The 19,297-nt window shown below is 38.6% G+C and overlaps 1 protein-coding gene across 3 annotated transcripts in view; it reads left to right on the plus strand.

The window, feature by feature from the left end:
* Nucleotides 1-19,297, plus strand: part of fancc (FA complementation group C) — a 147,943-nt gene that overhangs the window by 109,474 nt on the left and 19,172 nt on the right. For all 3 annotated transcript variants that reach the window (XM_052020040.1, XM_052020041.1, XM_052020042.1), the window contains 3 exons: nt 8,327-8,382; nt 13,860-13,959; nt 15,046-15,115. In XM_052020040.1, coding sequence (XP_051876000.1) covers nt 8,327-8,382; nt 13,860-13,959; nt 15,046-15,115 — 226 coding nt within the window. The remainder of the gene's footprint in view (nt 1-8,326; nt 8,383-13,859; nt 13,960-15,045; nt 15,116-19,297) is intronic.

Raw genomic sequence — 19,297 nt, forward strand, 5'->3', positions numbered from 1 at the left:
GCTGTCAGGAGTTGAGTCGCTCACTCCAGGATACCCAATATCCTGATAATGCAGTTGCATTTCTTGTTGGAGATGATCATTGCCAGTCTCTCGTGCAGTGCGAATGGTTCCATTGAATATTGTAATAATGGAGTGAATAATAGACCTAAATCCAATCCCTATTGGCACTACTGTAAAAGTGGATCAGATAATATAACTTATTTTGTGATGCTGTTAGATCGGTAGCAAAGAATTAAACCATGTTTGTAATGAACAGTCTGCTGATTCCTAGGAAACTACTTAAAATTTGTTACCAAAAATATGAGAAATGGAACAGTAGCAAAAAAGAAAGAGAATGTATTAAACTCACTGGCATTTCATGATAGCATTGGCGTTAACAATAATAAAACTTTTGTAAAACATACTAGCTTTTAATAAGATGCAAAATAGTCACAGTACAATATATGAAGATTTATATCTGCTTGGGAAAGGCTCTTTGTTATATTGGTTATGCCCTCAATGATGCCATTAATGCAGTATTTATTTAGTTATTGTTAGCTTAGATATGTAGTAACATCTAAATATGGTTTGAAAATCTAGAATATAGAACATAGAAAAACTGCAGCACAATTCAAGCCCTTCGGCCCACAAAGCTGTGCCGAACATGTCCCTACCCTAGAAATTACTAGGCTTACCCATAGCCCTCTATTTTATTCAGCTCCATGTACCTATCTAACAGTCTCTTGAAAGACCCTATCGTATCCCAGGATATTGGAAGAGGCAAGAGAGGAAATTGCTGGAGCCTTGATGAAGATCTTTGTATCCTTAGTAGTAACAGGACTGGAGAGTAGCCAATGTTGTTCCTTTGTTCAAAGAGGGAAATGGGGATAATCCAGGTAATTATAGGCTGGTGAGCCTCACATCTGTGGTATGGAAGCTATTGGAGAGGATTCTTAGGAATAGGATTTACGCGCATTTGGAAAAACATGACCTGATTAGGGACAGTCAGCATGGCTCTGTGCTGGGCAGGTCATGTCTTACAAATTTGATTGCGTTTTTTTTGAGGTGAGAAAAATAATTGATGAGGGTAGGGAAGTGGATGTTGTCTACATGGACTAGGTATTTGACAAGGTACTTCATGATAGGCTAATCCAGAAAATTAAGATGCATGGTATCCATGGTGATTTGGTAGTTTGGATTCAGAATTAGCTTGCCCATAGAAGACAGAGGGTAGTGGTTGAAGGGTCTTATTCTGGCTGTTGGTCCATGACCAGTGGTATTCTGCAGGGGTTGGTGCTGGGGCCTCTGTTGTTTGTGATATATAAAAATGAATGAAAATGTGGATGGTGGGTTAATGAGCTTGCAGATGACTGTAAGATTGGTGGAGTTGTGGATAGTGTAGAAGGGTGACGAAGGATACAGCAGAGTATAGATCAGTTACAGATATGGGCGGAGAAATGGCAGATGGAGCTTAATCTGAGCAAGTGTGAGGTGTTGCACTTTGGGAGGTCAAATTTAATGGGAAAGTATACAGTTAATGGCAGGGCCCTTAACAGCATTGATGTACAGAGGGATATTGGGGTCCCAATCCATAGCTCACTGAATGTGGCCGCACAAGTAGGTAGGGCGGTAAAGAAGGCAAATGGCATACATGCCTTCATTGGTCAGGGCATTGAGTACAAGAGTAAGGAAGTAATGTTACAGCTGTATAAAACTTGGGTTAGGCTGCACTTGGAATTCTGGTCACCCCATTGCAGGAAGGATGTGGAGGCTTTGGAAAGGGTGCAGAAGAGGTTTATCAGGATTAGAGGGTATGAGCTATAAGGAGAAGCTGGACAAACTTGGATTGTTTTCTCTGGAGTGTCGGAGGATGAGGGGAGACCTGACAGGAGTAGACAGAGTGGACAGTCAGAATTTTTTTCCCGGGGTAGAAGTGTCAAATACTAGAGGACATGAATTTAAGGCGAGAGGGGGAAGTTTAAAGGAGATGTGTGGGGCGAGTTTTCTTTTAGACAGAGAGTGGTAGGTGCCTGGAATGGGTTCCCCAGGGGCAGTGATAGAAGCAGATACACTAATGGCATTTAAGAAGCTGTTAGATCGACACATGAATATGGAGGAAATGGAGGGATGTGGATCATGTACAGACAGAAGAGATTTACTGTAGTTTAATTTGGCATCATGTTCAGAACAGACATCATGGGCCAAAGGGCCTGTTCCTGTGCTGTCTGGGGCACCATTTTATAAAATTAAATGAAAGCAGCTAAAATGGTAGTTAACAACAGAATCTTCAAGTTTCGGAAAATAATTTTCAAATTCTTTAATGTTGCATGTTTCGTGAAGCATTTAGAAATGACTGAAGTTGAGTTGCATTTCCATGAGTAGCATTTAAAATTATTTTGTTTGGAAACTGAGGTTTTAACAATGATTTAAAATTATTTTGTTTGGAAACTGAGGTTTTAACAATTTGCTTTGAAATAATTTTGTTTTGGTCTGGTATCAGAACAAGACAACAAGCAAAGTGGTGTGTATGAAAGGTTTTATTGATTACCTGTTCCAAATTTATCACCAGTTTTTATACTAGTTTTCATTTTAGAATAATATGAATTATTATTTTCTATCTCTTTACACCTGCTATTTTAAGAACATGTGTTGATTTAAAGTTGAGAGAAAAGTAATCCATTGTTGTGAAGGACTGTGTTACATCACAAAAGGGAAGCAGTATTGGGTATTGATTCCTCTTCTGATATTGATTCCTCTTTCCTGCCAGTGGATTCTCTTTCAGCATAGTGGACCCAGCCCTTGGGCATTGATCCTCTGAATGCCCTCATGATTGTGGTGGGCTACTTATACCCTTTCTCTCTCTTTCTCAGAGCTAGGAAAGGGTTCCCCTTGTTCTCACTTTGTGTCTCACCAGCCTCTACCTTCAACAGATTAAGCTCTGCAATTTCTGCTCCTATCCCGGAGTACAATTATCCGAGTTCCACGATTTTGCTGCAGTAGTTCCTCAGGGCAGTGTTCTAGGGCCAAATATCTTTAACTGCTTCATCAGTGTCCGTCCTTCCCTAACGTTAGAAGTGGGGAAGTTTGCCCATTACAGTGTTCAGTTCCATTAGTCATTCTTAATAATTATAGAGACCATCTCTGATGTAGTAAGATTGAGACAATATTTGGGCTGGGGATGAGATGGCATGTAACATCTGCACTGTACGTGGTAGACAGTGGCCATCACCCACAAAATGAAGGTCAGTCTGTGCTTCTGTACTTTCAATGACTGTACCATTTAGAATCCTGCATCAACATCTTCTGGGAATCACAGCTGATTAGAAAATTAACTGGACTAGCCAGGTGTTGGATTCGACTGTTTTAATTAATTTTTTAAACATGTATAATGTTTAATACACCTCAAGTGGCAGCACAAGGAATGGCCGCTTACTAGCTTATTGGTTCGTCCATCAGGTGAATATGTGGTTTTTTCATTGGTTTGGCCACAAGTATCTAATAGGTTTCCTGACTGGACTATTGTTAGCTAAAGAGCATCTCTTATCTCAGGTATAAAAGGTGTCGCTTTTTTGTTAATCTCTCTCTTGCTCTTCCTCCCCCCTGGCCTGAGCTCATCTTTTGTTCCTTGTCTTGGCTCATCAAAGCCAGTGCCATGTGCTCTGTGGACTGTTTCTTTGTTTTAAATTTTCCCAGTAAAACTTTGTGAAGCACCAAGTTGTTTTCAACTCATTCCTGGACTCCTGAAAGAACCTGTGGATTCGAAAATAACCGGATCCAACACAGGCAAACAATAGTAGCTGCAATGGAAGGTCAGAGGCTGATCTTTTGTGATAGTGGACTACCTCCTGATTCTCCAAAACTCTTCCACTGTTTACAAGACACAGATCAGGTGTGTGATAGATAACTCTCTTGCTGTGATGTGTACAACTTGAACAAAACTAACAAAGAAAATAGTCACTTGACTAGCACTCTATTCAGCAGCTAAAGTATTTATTCTGTACTCATTGCCACAGTATGTATCACCTGAAAGATACATTGCAGCAATTTGCCAAGGCTTTTTAGACACCATGGCAGGATCTACCATGCAGAACGAAGAAAGAATCAGGGATATGGGAATGCCAGCACCTGTAAATTCCTCTTTGTTGCACACCATCTTTACTTGTAAATATATGGTTGTTCGGTTATTATTGCTTTGATTTAAAATTCTGTCCTTCCTACTTAAGTGTTGTGGGTTACAGAGAATGCAGTGCATCAAGAAGGTGGTTCACTGTCACTTTTCCAAAGGGAATTAGGGAGGGGGTATTAAATACTGGCCTTATCAGTTGTGCTTGCATCCTATGTAGAGGAGGAGAGGGTGAGATTAGGAGGTGAAATGGAACGCAAGCAATGTCGCACCAGAACTGTGCGTTCTCTCTCTGAATTTAGGTGCATTTAGGTTCCAGCACTGCACTTATCCAAAAAAACAAGTCAAATTTTCACTGCACCCTCCACCCCACTCCATCAAGCACTGGCACAAAATGATTCTGCAATCAACCCCAAATTTCACTTTTACTGTAAATTACCACCATTGCTCAATGTCGATTCATTCCTCTGTGTTGATAGCATCACCTGCCAGCTAGAAACCAGTAGGCAAAATAGGAACATGGCAGAAAAAAACATGTACTGTACGATTCAAGTATCAAACAAAGACCTAATGTTGCTGTTGGGATGCATGTACGTGCTATTGTGTATGTTCTCTTCCTTCTGGCATTTCTAAATTGTGCAATCATTGGGGCTCAGCAGGCTGCTTGAATCACTGTCATCTTATTGAGGTCCTTCGGCGCCTGGGTCTTCTGAGTTTTGGAATCTGTGAAGGCCCTGCCAAAGACTGCTCCAACTGCACCTCTTGGGTCGAGAGGAATGTTCACTGAGGAGAAGCTGCAAAGGACAAGAAATAGAAGTGGTTTGAACTGAGGCCCCTCTTTTGCATCACTTTTCTCGATTATCCCTTTATTGGCCAAGCTGTACTTTCCTGCTGGCAACATACTGGAGAAGGTTGTTAGAGATGGGCTCACCTGTCAGTCATTCTGTATTTGGTGATATTCATAATGTGCAAGCCATTGCTGAAGACCTGAATGCCCTCATGTGATTGTCGCATTTGACAGTGGCCACCAACATCATTGAAAAGACCCATGACACCTTGCTACATATACTTGAAATGGCTCTGATGCTGCTTCAGTCATCCACAGTGCAGCTGGAATACCTGCCAGTAATTGTAGATTTTTGTCTGCATCTCCAAAAGTATCCTGTTCATCAACCAGCATGCATTTCCCATCTGGCCAAGAGAGCTTGAACCATCCTGCACCCTCCACTGGAGACATTTAAGCTTTCCTTTGCACCACAGCTGCTCTTGCTCACTACTTCCACAGAGGTATGAGTAATTGAGCTGCTGCATGGTTTATGGAAGGCCTGTGGTAGTGCATCCTTAGTAGAAATATCTCCACTGAGGAGCTGTCATTGTCCTGCACCTGTGGAATGTGTGAAGGCCCTGTGGGAGATAAAAGGCTTGAATGAATTCTTTCAGGCTAACAATATTTGAAGAAATCAAATATTCTCTTATGGGAGTGTGCTCTTGCTGCTCCCCTGTTGCACTCAGCTAACTTCTTCCACCCTTCATTAGAAAACAGGGCATCCCATTGCAACCTCAACCTTTACATCCAGGGATCTTTCAATGAACCAAGATGGAGCCATTTAACTTCCAGATTTCACTCCAACACTTCTTTGTCTTTGGCTTCTAACTCCAAGTTCCTACTAATTGCGTGTAGGGCGTGTGTCTTTAAATACTGCAGTTAAAATCACATGATGCACATCACTAATTGGTCAGAAAAATCAGAAATTATATGGTATGCAATGCTGGATTTAAAAGCTGCTGTCAGGCACTTATTTCCTTGTTTCCCGCATGCTACCAGACTCCCTGCTCTTATCATGAGGCATACTTAACATCAAGCCCAATTATTCTTCACGGACTGTTGCTTTCCACTAAATGACTGCCATGTTTATTGTATTTGAAATACCTTGGTGTGTTTGTAAGAGGTCTTACAGTGCTTTATAAGTGCGAGTCCTTTCTCCCCATTGAACAGGATGAATTAAGATTCCTGATATGCAGCTGCAGTAATTATGACCAGTCACTACTCAGAACTTCACCTGCATCCAGTGGATTAATAGTATGGATGACATATACCAGTGAGGAACATCCATCAATGTGCATTACATATTATTACTTTAAACAATGGTTATGGCAATTACAATGGTCCCAATGGGATTTTAATTTACAATGCCATCAAAAGCAGATACAAGGAAAATGCACTTTTAATATCTGAAATAATGTCTTCTTTAATTTACATTAGTTAAATTTAGCCTGGAATCAAAAACAATAGCTTACACTTAAATATTGCACAGAGACTGATGGTGACATTTCAAATGCTGAATGACTAGACTTCGAACCAGAATCAAAATACTATTCAAGTTGGAAACTAATGTATGGCAGCAGTAAATCGGACAGAGGAGAATTTTAACATCAAAGTGGGTGAATTTGAGAAATCTAGATACTTATCCTTTTAACGGAGGTGGGATGGGGAATCAGGGAGAAAGTCCTGCTTCTGGGAGGTCAGTTGCTTATTTTATTATTCTAATGAGGCTATGTCTGAGATTTATACCTTTCTTCCTGGTTTGACATTGTCAATGTGTTTCTGCAAATCTGGCCACGAAAGGTAAGTGAAGTTTTCTAGGTGGAAGTGGTTTGTGGTCGCCAGCATTGCTTCTGGGCCAGTAGGTGTATTCTGGACCTCCTGCCAACTCCTACCATTTCTGTCTCCCCCACACTGCTCTTACCCATCTTCCTTTATCTCTGCTCTCAAGCCATCTCCAATACTGTAATTAAAGCCTGCCCCCTCTATTTTTGTCATTTCTTTCCCAATAATAAATTTGCCCAATTCTGGGCTACAGCTTCTTCTGCAACATTTCGTCCTCCCAACTGAGGAACCAAGTCTGTTGATCAGGCAGATACTGCAACAAAGGTTCACCAGATTGATTTATTTGATTGAGGACTGGACTATGAGCAGAGATTAAGCAAATTGGCCCTATAATCTTTTGAGTTTAGAAGAATGAGAGTTGATCTCATTGAAACATATCATTCTAATGGGCTTGATAGAATAAAAGGAAGAATGATTTTTTTTCCCTGGGATGGAGTGTCCAGAACCAGTGATCACATTCACAAAATAATGGCTGAGATGAGAAGAAATTCTTTCATCCAGAGGGCAGTGTAGGATTCTTTGCACAGGAGGGCTTTGGAGGCACCATTGCTGGGTGTATTCAAGACAACATTGATAGATTTTTGCTTGTTAAGGAAATAATGAGATAAAGGGCTAGTGCAGTAAACTGATGCTGAGGTAATGGATCATCCTTGATCTTATTAAATGGCAGAATTTTCATGTTCACCGATGAATTAGAATTGTAGTTAAATTATTATGTAGGCAATTTGCACATAACTGCTGTTTAGGGGAACCTGGTTTAGTAATTGGCCGGTGGATTGGTGGTGGTGGCAGATGGGGTATAATTGCTAGGCAGGATTTTGGCAGAATACCAAGCTCTTCTCTGAACAGTCACTCCTGTATTGACAGGTGATGCTTTCTTTTACAGTGTTTTAGAAAAATATCACTTCTGATAATGCAGCCCTTCCATTGTACTGCAGTAATATTCTACTTTGAGGCTTCAAGTCCTGGAGTGAAACCTGAAGCCATTATTTTAACTTGGAGATATAAGTACTAAAATTGGAGCTAAGCTAACAGAGTATAAATATCATTAAATGGAAAAAGTCATTTACTGATTGAGTTTTTTTTATATATTCATGTTAATGTATTTAATATACATAAGGAAATTCAAATTACAGTAAAAACTATCTTTACAGATAAAAAGAACTTGAAATGTTTATCAAATAGTTATAAATCATTTTCTTTTATCTTTTAATTTATTTTAATTGTTAACTTGCTTTAAGGGTTAACTGGTTAAAAAATAAGAATATCCGGAGCAGGTCTAAATTCAGAATTGTGGATATGCCTGCAGTGTTGCTAGAATTCATTAACTCAGAATATTAAACAGAATATTTATGGAACTGTACAGTCATATTCAAGATGTGCCTCGTGCAAAACCTGCCTATTTTCAGCTTGTCAAATTTTTTCACCTTGGAATGTTTCAAATGGGAAACTTCATTGATACTGACTGTTTTAAAAGAAATTAAGTTTGCAATTGTTCAAGTACATATCAATTGGTACAAGAGTAACCAATAAAGATGTTCCTTTTTTTATTGCAGCCTAAAGCATCAGCCTATCATCCTTCGTTATTTAGGGTTATTGATAATTTTTTCAGGTAAGAATTATATGTTGATTTATTCCTATAAATAAACATTGCACAAATCTAAGGGCTGTGTTTATTCCTATCTCTCTTCCTGTCATTAACCTCCCTGTCAGAACTTCTCCAAGATTGCAGATGGCACTCTGGTGTTGTACAGAAAGCAGTGTCGATATGAGCGACAAGTCACAAAGGGTGTAGACAGACTTGGCAAATGGAGTTAAAATTGGAAAAGCAGAAGGTCAATGATTATCCATGAAAGGCAAATCAGGATAAAATGCTGATAGAAAAGAAATTGTGGAGGAGCCAACAGATTTAGGAGTATGAATGCAAATTTCTAAAGGATGACAATCAAATAAAAAAAATTAATAGATATTCTATGTCTCAAATGGACTAGGATAAAAGGAGAGGAAATGGTACTTAAATTATTTAGAGCTGTGTATGGACCCCAAATGTCTATTTTTAGTTCTGGATACATGGAAGGTGACATAAAAAGTAAGAGCAAGAGTAGGAGTAGGCCACTTGGCCCTTCGAGTCTGCTCTTTCATTCAATGTGATCATGGTCGTAAATTCGGTACCAACTTTCTCCCTATAACCCTTGAGCCCTAAGAGCAACATCTAACTTCTTAAGTATATTTAATGATTTGGCTTCAACTGCTTTCTGTAGCAGAGAATTCCACAGGTTCACCACTCTCCGGGTGAAGAGATTTCTCATGTCAGTCATAAATGACATACCCCTTATACTGTGATCCCTAGTCCAGGATGCCCAATTGACTTGATCTCTCTTCAAACATCATTTTAGCCATCCCAGGAATCAATCAAGTGAATCTTCACTGAACTCCCTCCACAGCAAGAACATCCTTCCTCAGATAACGAGACCAAAACTAAACACTATATTCAAGTTATATTGCTATGAATACTAGTATGCTGTTAGCTTTTGTTTTAATTATCTGCTGCACCTGTATACTACCTTCAGCAAAAGGTACAAGAGGTTTCCAGGTCTCGCTGTACCTCCTGTTTCCTAATCTATCACTATTTAGTTTCCTGTACATCACCTTAGAATGATATATTGTTGGAGGGTGTGCAACACAGATTCACTGGAATGACACCAGAGTTTAGTGGGTGTGATGGGTTGGTTGCATAAACTGCAAGTAAATTGGTTTATTATTGTCACATGTACTGAGGTAGAGTGAAGAACTTGTTTTGTATGCAGTCCGCACAGATCATTTCATCACGTCAGTACGTTGAGGTAGCACAAGGTTAAACAATAACGAAATGCAGAATAAAGTGTTACAGTTACAGAGAAAGTGCAGTGCAGGCAGACAATAAGGTGCAGGCCATAATGAGGTAGATAGTGAGGGCAAGAGTCCATCTTATTGTACTAGGGGACCATACATTAGTCTTATAACAGCAGGATAGAAGCTGTCCTTGAGCCTGGTGGCATGTGCTTTCAGGCTTTTGTATCTTCTGCCCGATGGGAGGGGGGAGAAGAGAGAATGTCTGGGGTTGGTGGGGTCTTTGATTATGTCGGCTGCTTTACCAAGGCAGCAAGAAGTATCGACTGAGTCCGTGGAGGGGAGGCTGGTTTCTGTGATGTGCTGAGCTGTGTCCAGTTTCTTGCAGTCACGGGCAGAGCAGTTGCCATACCAAGCCATGATTCATCCAGATAGGATGCTTTCTATGGTGCATTGATAAAAATTGCTGAGGGTCAAAGGGGACATGCCAAATTTCTTTAGCTTCGTGAGGAAGTGGAGGCGCTGGTGAGTTTTCTTGGCCGTGGCGTCCACGTGGTTGGACCAGGATAGGCTATCAGTGATGTTCATTCCTAGGAACTTGGAAGCTTTCAACCCTCTCGATCTCAGCACTACTGGTGTAAACAGGTGCGTGTGCACTGCCCCCCTTCCTGAAGTCAATGACCAGCTCTTTTGATTTGCTGATATTGGGGGATATGACACTAGGCTCTCGCTTTCCTGTACTCTGACTCATCGTTATTTGAGATTTGGCCCACTACTGTGGTGTCATCTGCAAACTTGTAGATGGAGTTAGAGCAGAATCTGGCCATACAATTGTGAGTGTATAGGGAGTAGAGTAGGGGGCTGAGGACACAGCCTTGTGGGACACCAGTGTTGAGAATAATCCTGGCGGAGGTGTTGCTACCTATCCTTGCTGTCGGTCTGTTGGTCAGGAGGTCAAGGATCCAGTTGCAAAGGGAGGTGTTGAGTCCCAGGTCTAGGAGATAAGTTCGCTTGGAATTATAGTATTGAAGGTGGAGCTGTAGTCAATAAACAATAGTCTAATGTAGGTATCTTTATTGTCCAGATGCCCCAGAGATGAATGTAGGGTCAGGGAGATGCGTCCGCAATAGACCTGTTTCGGTGGTAGGCAAATTGCAGTGGGTTGAGGTTGTCTGGGAGGCTGGAATTGATGCGTGACATGACCAGCCTCTTGAAGCACTTCATGATAGCAGATGTCAGAGCCAGCAGGCAGTAGTCATGAAGGCACGTTACCTTATTTTTATTGGGCACCAGGATGATAGTGGTCTTCTTAAAGCAGGAGGGGACCTCATATTGAAGCAGGGAGAGGTTAAAAATGTCTGCAAACAGCCCTGCCAGCTGATCTGTGCAGGGTCTAAGGACATTTAGCATAATTGCTTGCTTAAAGCATAATTGCTTACATAAAGAAGACTGAGGGTAATCTAATGAGGTGGTTAAAATGTCATTGACATTTATGTTTCTTAAGCACAATAGAAATTTTCATTTAGCGCCACAGCACAATTTATATTTTTGAAGTAGCTCTCGTGTGTGAATGCTTGGCACTGTGTAAAGATGAAAAATCTCTATCAAAATTCTCAAAGTTTTATGAATCCAGAGAATATGGAACTATTTCTGTTTGTTTGCTGCCATTAAGTATTTGTTATCAAAAATGCCTTTCATTTATAAGGTTTACTGGCCATGAGTCCTTTCAGTAGCTCAAACCTGTGTCACCTTCTCCAAATGAATGGTCATACACATTGGCAGAAAACCAAAGTGAGCTTATTACACTCATTCATTCATTGGGATTATCACCAGTTGGAACTGGTAAAATCAGGTCTGCTGGGCTGCTTAAGTTTAAAAGGTGATTGGAAGTTTATGTTCTGTTTGTTGTTGCTTGTGTGAAATTAATGTCATCACAGTATGAAGACAAACTAGTTCAGTGTAAAGTTCTTTCTTGAGTAACCTCATTGTTACCATTAATATAAACAAATTTCTTGTCAGTTTTACAGGTGTAATAAATTGCTGAAGTTTAAGATGATTTTCGTACATAATTTTGTTAAGTAGCCAAAATCAGATATACTTTTTTGTAAAAGGTCCATCCTTAAATATCAAACTGTGTTAAAATTCTTGTCTGCTACTTATGCCTTTCATTGAAATATCTTTATATTTACCTTCAAGACCCCCACTGGCATTTTTGTTCAGATGTCTGCCATCTCTGCTCTTTTGCCTCACCTTCGTATAGATATTGGATAACTTCCAGGATAAATGTTGAGAGAGTATTGGTAAAAGCTTGAGAAAGAGTCCCTGTAAGTCCTCTTCAAATGCAGTGTAGTCAGATGTCTTCAGCAGTGAATAGTGAAAAGCTGAGCATGGTTTAATTTGTGTGCAGTGACCTCCAGCACCAATTTTACTTCTGTTCATCTGCTAGCTGTTAGAAGCTGTCAATTGCAATGTTTGCCAGCAAAATGGCATGGAACCTCTTTAATGAGTATTAAGAGTGTAATTGAATTGATTATTAGAATCTGAATCACGTTCTAGCGATTATTCCTGGCATTGTTAAAGGCTGATGTTGCAGCTTGAGAACCCATCTTGAGGGTTCTGTAGCATCCAAGTATCTAAAGAAACTGGACGTCTTAAAAAAAAGCAGAAAATGTTGGAAATACTCAGTAGGTCAGGCCACATCCATGGAAGAGAAACAGTGTTTAAAGCTTCATGTCGAAAATCCTTCATCAGAACTAGCAAGGAGAGAAAAGAAGCTTGTTAAGCTGCAGGGAGTTTGGGAGAAGCGGGAAGTCTATGATAGGGTAAACCAGGGTGACCATGGGGATAAGCTGTAAGCAAGGTGTAGGAGTTGCAAAACGCAGAGGAGAAAGACATGCCCGGCTGGTCAGTCTAGGCATGTCCTCCACTTCCAGAGAAAAATTTAAAAAAACAAACGCTGAGCTAAGATGACATAGGATCGACTGATACAGATAGGAAAATCAAGTTACCTGAAGATGTAGAATTCAATATAACTTGATAAAGCATGCGTTTATGTCTTTGTGGTGAACAGCAGTATCTGTAATATATTTTAGGACTAAAATTATCATCTGGGCCGCAACAACAAAGAATAATGAGTTCTGATATTAATGTTATATTTAATACAATTTCTTCAATAATAATCTCATTATGAATTTCATTGTGGGGATTTTCTGAAAATAATAGTTCTGCTTTGAATTATGTACCTCAGTCTTGTAGTAGACTTTTCTTTATTACTCAGCTTTGTTTTATTTTAATGTTTTCTGTATTTTTAATACAAATGGAATACCAATTTGAGAACAATTGTTTGCTGTTTCCCATATATTAGAAGTGCAGCAAGACAAAGTTATGGTTGTTGCCACTTTAAGGTGCCAGAGCTGTGTGAGTGGTTGTTTTTAAATGGTTCCTGCAGCAACAGAAGACAGAGTCATTCAAAGGAAAAGGTTCAACAGGATCTGTTCTGTGCTGTGCATTAGGGTTATTTGAATATAGCAAATATTTTGTAAATGTTGGAAGGAGATGTTGATTTCATTCGATTTTTTTTCATAAAAGCACATACCCTCACTTAAGTTAAGGATCTAGTATCTTGAAAAGCTGATCATTTTTCATATTGTGTATTTTCATGCTTGTATCAGTAGAAGTATAGATGGTACAACCAAATTATCAAGATAAAGATAGAACGGATGTCAGTATAAGGTTAAGCTGTAGATTATGCTTAGCCAGCACGTACCGGGAGCTGCATGGTTTAATAAGAACAATACTAGTCTCCATTTGCACGGCTGTTTGCTGTTCTCATGCAAGAATTATTTATCATGCAAAATAATTTGCATTTAGTTAAATTAATCAGAAAAATGTATATGATATACTCGCTTTGCTAAATGCATATTAATTTTGATTTGAACTGTACCAAACCGTGTAAATTCAGGTTCTCAATTATATTTAAAAATTTATACCACATGAACTGTCTGTGACCTATTTTTTTACATTGGGTCTAAAAGGCAGGCATTGAGAAAATTCCTTGTCTCTTCATGTAAGCAGCTGAATTTAAAGAGCAGGCAGCTGTATTATTTACAACCACATATTATTCCTACTTTTCTATGAACCACGACCCGTTAGCTTTGGATATAAACAGGTTTATTGTTGTGCATGAATGCACTGTTAAAATCTGGATGACTGGCATTAATGTGTGTTAATTGTGTGATTTTTGTCTCTTTAAATCATAAGGACCATTCTACTGGAGACTGATGGGCATCCAAAAATTATAACCATTATACAAGCATTTACTCGATGTTTTGTGCAAGTTCTGCTGCAGGTGCAGACTCAGGTTAGTTGTTTTTCAGTGTCTCAATGAAAAGAGCCATTTACTGTTAAAAGCATTTCATTGAGTTATTGACAGGCCTCATAAATTTAAAATCATGGTCTCTGGTACAGAGGTCATTATTCATGTGTGAGCCTGCATATTGAATTACAACAGGTTATTTAACTAAAGGGGCAGGGTAGTCAAGTCTAACTGTCTCTTCCACTGCATGTTTCCAGTGGAGGTCTCTGAATTGAGGAAGAAATACTTCTTCCAGTTATTTCTTTTCTGCTTCCCGTACACCAATTGTTCCAGTTTTATTGTGGCTTAAGATCAGCTAAGAGCTGATGGGAATTGTGTCTGGCATCTTTCTGGTAGATATTTGCTGGATTTAATTTAATGTCAGGGCATTAACTTTGATATTTCAGTTAAGAAAATGGTGACTTTTAAGAAAATTGACATTTATTGCCCGTCCCACCTTAGCTATAAATAGTGACAGTGAGCTGCTGTCTTAATTTACTGTAATCTGACAGTGAAGTTAAGTACTTTTGTGCAGCTGCCAGGTCACTTTATAGGGATGTTTATAATCAACTACATTGGTTGGGACTTGAGTAAGATATTGATTCACTTTCTTCTCTAAAGAACATTAATGAACTAGTTGGATTTGTACATTATTCCAGCAGCATTATTTTTATCGATTCCACTTATTGATCGAGTTAAGTACTATATTTACAATTCTGGCCGATGATCTATCAATTCTGTTTCTTTTATTATCTTTAAATCCAATTTTCATATATATATTCAGAGAGATTTTGTTCATGTGTTTCATCTAAAGATCTCTGTAATGTAAAATTCCTGTAATTAGCACCCCTTTGAATGTAAATTGCAGCATTACAGAAAAAATTCTTATTTATGACAATCCAGTTACTTGTATGCTAAGCCATTTGTTTTGGTTTTTCCATTGGAATTTTGAATAACTAATGAGAAATGTACTTTGTGAATTTATAATTTTTATCTTCATGTGGAGACCTACTCAGTAAACATGCAGTTCCTTTCAATGTGTTTTTCTAATTTTCTTCCCACCACACTGCCCCCTACACCCACACCCTTAAGATGCCGCTGAAACTCTACTTTCCACATAATCAGCAGTCCCTTGTGGTGGCACTATTGACAAGTCCATCAGGTAACTTTTGTTTGCAATTTAAAAAGAAATAGCTTTTTTTGTTTAGATTTCATACAGATATTATGTCATTCTATATACTCTAGTTTGATAAACTGAGAATATTTTGTCAATTCTAGCATACTTTTGGAAAGGATATATTCAATGAAAAATTAATCAGTGGGTCATTACTACTATCACCAGAAAAACTTCCGTTTTCCAGATCATGTATATTAAAGCATGGTTTTTCTATAATCTCTTATTAAGATTTTATTGCCATAGACATATGGTTATCTTGTTTTACCTGGTTTGGTTCAACATATGGTGGGTGAACTGTAAATCGCAACCTCATAAGAAACTATAGACTTGAAAACTGAACGTGATGGGAAAGGTATTTATTTTTATCTTCAGCTCCTGATAGTAGTTGGGAGTAGGCAATTGCCTACCCATTATAGAACTCATTCAATTTTCATTCCATTGATTTCAATTTACTCGTAAGGTTACCACACATGTAGTAAAGACAAAATATGTATGACTTTCATTCCCCTTCCTATATCTCACCCTCCTTTCAATTCGTTTGTTCTCTGTTTTAGTTTTTTGTTCATGCTACACATTACAATCAGATGGAGTTGTTAAATTTCTCCCCATTAGCTGTCAATGCGACCATTGTATCCAATGCATGACAGTGCATTGGATCTTTATGAGGTATCCATCAGACCTGGGAATGAGAGAAAACAAACTGGTTTAAACTGGAGAGAGTGGGTGGGGGGATGGATAGAAACAAAGATAGTATCTCTGACAGAGTGAGGCCAGGGTTGCCCAGATGATTCCAATGTATACAGAGCTCTATGGTTATTAGACGAATGAAAGCAATAAGAGAGAGAGAGAAAAAAAACAAACAAAGGAACATGTTAAGGCTGTGAAATGCAGGTCAGGGCTGTTGCTGAAATGAGAATGTTGGAATTGCCTAGCATATCAGGCAGTGTCTAAGGAGAGAGGAAAACTTAGTTAATATTACAGATGGATAACCTTACAACACTCCTGGCCTGTTCTGAGAGAATTAGATAAAGTAAATTGCCTGAAATTGTTAAATTCAGTACTGATTTCAGAAGGCTGCGATGTATGCAAATGAAGATGAGGGCTGTCAATCAAGCTTACATTGGGCTATGTTGGACAATGCAGGAGAACTAATGTTAAATCCACCAATTGCTCCCCTTCTCACAACACTTTCCAATGCAGCTGCGAGAGATACAACATCTACTCTTGTACTTCATCCCTTCCTACCATCAGGGATCCAAACAGTCTTTCGAGGTGAAGCAGTTGTACTTCTTTCAATCTAGTGTATTGCTTTTTGGTGTTCACATTGTGGTCTTTCCTACAGTGGAGAAACTAAATACAGATTGGGTGTCTGCTTTGTGGAGCACTTTCATTTGGTCTGCATGGACGACCCTGAAATTCCTGTTGCCTATCACATTAATTCTGCATCTCTTTCCTACTCTGATCCATTTGTCAGTGGTGTCCTGCACAGGAGAGAGGTGATATAATACATGAACTCTTATCCTTTCATTTTACTATATTCAGTGCATCTTAATGAGCTTTAGTCTGCATACATTAGCTCTTACATTCATTGCACCTTAATGTATGAACTAGAGAGTGAACAGTTTCCTCCTGAAATAACGAAGATACTTCAAGTACTTGCTATAACCAGCAAATAAATTTCATGAAAAGAACTATAATTTTGAAAAATCATCATATGCTAGCTATCATTACATATCATAAGCAAATTATGTTCATATAAATTTAACTGCTGTAAGTGGTGGAAACTGTGACATATTTTGTCATTTGATCCTGAAATGTAAAGGTTCATTAATATGCTAGAGCTGTCCATACAAAATATTGGAAGTCAGTCTTTATAATAAAATTGTTCCTCAGAGAAATGTTAGCTATATTTTGTGAATTGCAATAATATTCAAGTCTTACTGCTTAATCATTTTAATGATCCAAAAAGATTGGATCTTAGAACATTTGCTGTGTTGGTTTTTGATGATTTGTTCAACCATTTAAAGAACTGGATCACCATATTTAGCCTGCCATCCTCAATGATAAATTCAATTTTATTTTGTGTGCAAGGAACTCTGTATTGTTCTTGGACATGTTGTTCCTGTGTGTCCAGACACCCTCGGCGAAAGAGAAGGTTAGGTGTTATTTCAAGTATAGTAATTTCCTTTTGACCTCTCTTGTATTTCTGACAGATGTACTGTTGATACAGGCACACTATTTAAAATGACTTGTGGATAATTATATTGATTATCTCTCCCTATATGATTAAACTTTGCCAGCCACTAAAGTAAGTTGAGGCAGTTCAGTACATAATGAGGCATTTGAAAAATTATCCATTGCATCTCAGCCTTTTTTATATTCATTAATCATTTCTATGTTCAAAATCTGTTCAAGTGGAAGATGCATATGTGGAGTATGAAAGGATAAACCTGGAAGATGTTTGAATTGATTTCAGCACAATCAATCTACAGCAGTCTCAAAAGCATAAACTTACAGGTGACTAATTCTGATAGTCTTTTCTCCACATCTTTCTTTTCTATTTTCTTTGGTTTATTGTTGTTGTTTTATTAATTTGTCTTATCTATGTAAATCATTAGCAAGTTGTACTAATAAATGAATACATAAAAACAGCCTTTGTCAGAACTTTTATCCAAGCATAGGAATGGGGGTAGACCATTAAGCCCCTCGAGATCATTCTTTCATGGCTGATTTATTCCATTTACCTGCCTTTGATCCAAATTCCTTGGTACCCTTATGTAAAAGGAAATCCATCAGTCTCAGTAAGCCCATAAACCAATTCAAGTGCCTTCCAGGTTTCAAACTATATCTATGCATTTTCTACTTAAACAGGTATTTGGATGTAGAAATGATTAATTAATACAAAAATGCAATGGATAAATCTTCACAAATTCCTTATACTACTTTAATGTCTTGAAAAGTTCAATTGATTCAATACCATTACCTTTTGCAGGACAGTTTTCCAGATCTCCACCATCAGTTGTGTGAAAAAGCACTTATTGATTTCACCTCTAAAAGTCTAAGATTTAATTTTAAGGTTGTTTTTTCTTCTTTCTGCACTCTTCCACCTTGTTTGTTTCCAGGATCATTAGCAATGGCAACTAGCAATTTCTTATGCTCTAGTTCTTTTAAAAGCAGGGAGTGACATGTAAGGCATGTAAAATGGACAGTGATGGGTTTGTTGCAGAATCCGTTGAACGTGATGAGTAATGAGGCTGGAGCAGCCATGGTTTGTTGATCTGCCATGATCTAATTGAATGAAAGAGCAGTCTTGAGTGGCTCCACAGAATACTCTTGTTATGAGAGCAGAAGAGGAAAATCAGTGATGGAACTCTGAAGGTGAATTCATTAATTTAGGAAGTATGTCAAGACCTTGGAAAGGAGCAGAAAGTATTCAAGAGAATTATCTCAAAAATCAGAAGTTTTAGTTAGGACTAATTACAGGACTGGGGTGCTATTCATCAAAGAGGGATTCAAAATTATCTTAGGTTTTAATGAGATAAATAGGAAAAAAAAAGCTGTTATTCAGTCAGTAATTAGAGGACATACCTCTAAGACAATAAGAAGAGAGAAAGCAGAAGGAGCTTTCATTTTATTAATGAAGAAAATGTTGCTCTAGAAATTCCTTTCTCACATTAATTGTGTTAAGGCAGCATTGTGTTTCACGAAAATATGGTATTTAAAGGCCCCAGTAAGAGCAAATCTTCAGCTGTGAGGCTCCTAAGATGGTAATGTTTTTTTTTCTGGTGCTGATCCACTGTCTGTTGCAGCATACTCTATTATTTTGATCTATTGCAAGATCCCACAGCTACTAGCACTTGGCCTTGCAGCTACAACCTTGGGAGTCATCTCTTAATAGGACATGGCCTTAATACAAGCAACACTCAAATGGCACTGGAAAAATCTGCTTCAAGAATTGATTCTGCAGTGAAGGGAAAAGGGAGGAACCTGGTAGGCTGGTGGGAGTTAGTACTCCCAGGAACCATGTTCTTTGTGCAAGGAAAGCACGTGGAGCCACTAGGGCTGCATTCAGGAACCAGGAGGAATTTGCCAACTTGTTCACCCTGCCTGCTCCTGAGGGCTGCTGGAAAAGTAGGTGAAGTTTCCCTGAGTATGGAGCGTGGGTTA

The sequence above is a fragment of the Pristis pectinata genome, chromosome 7 (assembly GCF_009764475.1).
Source record: "Pristis pectinata isolate sPriPec2 chromosome 7, sPriPec2.1.pri, whole genome shotgun sequence".
NCBI lineage: Eukaryota > Metazoa > Chordata > Chondrichthyes > Rhinopristiformes > Pristidae > Pristis > Pristis pectinata.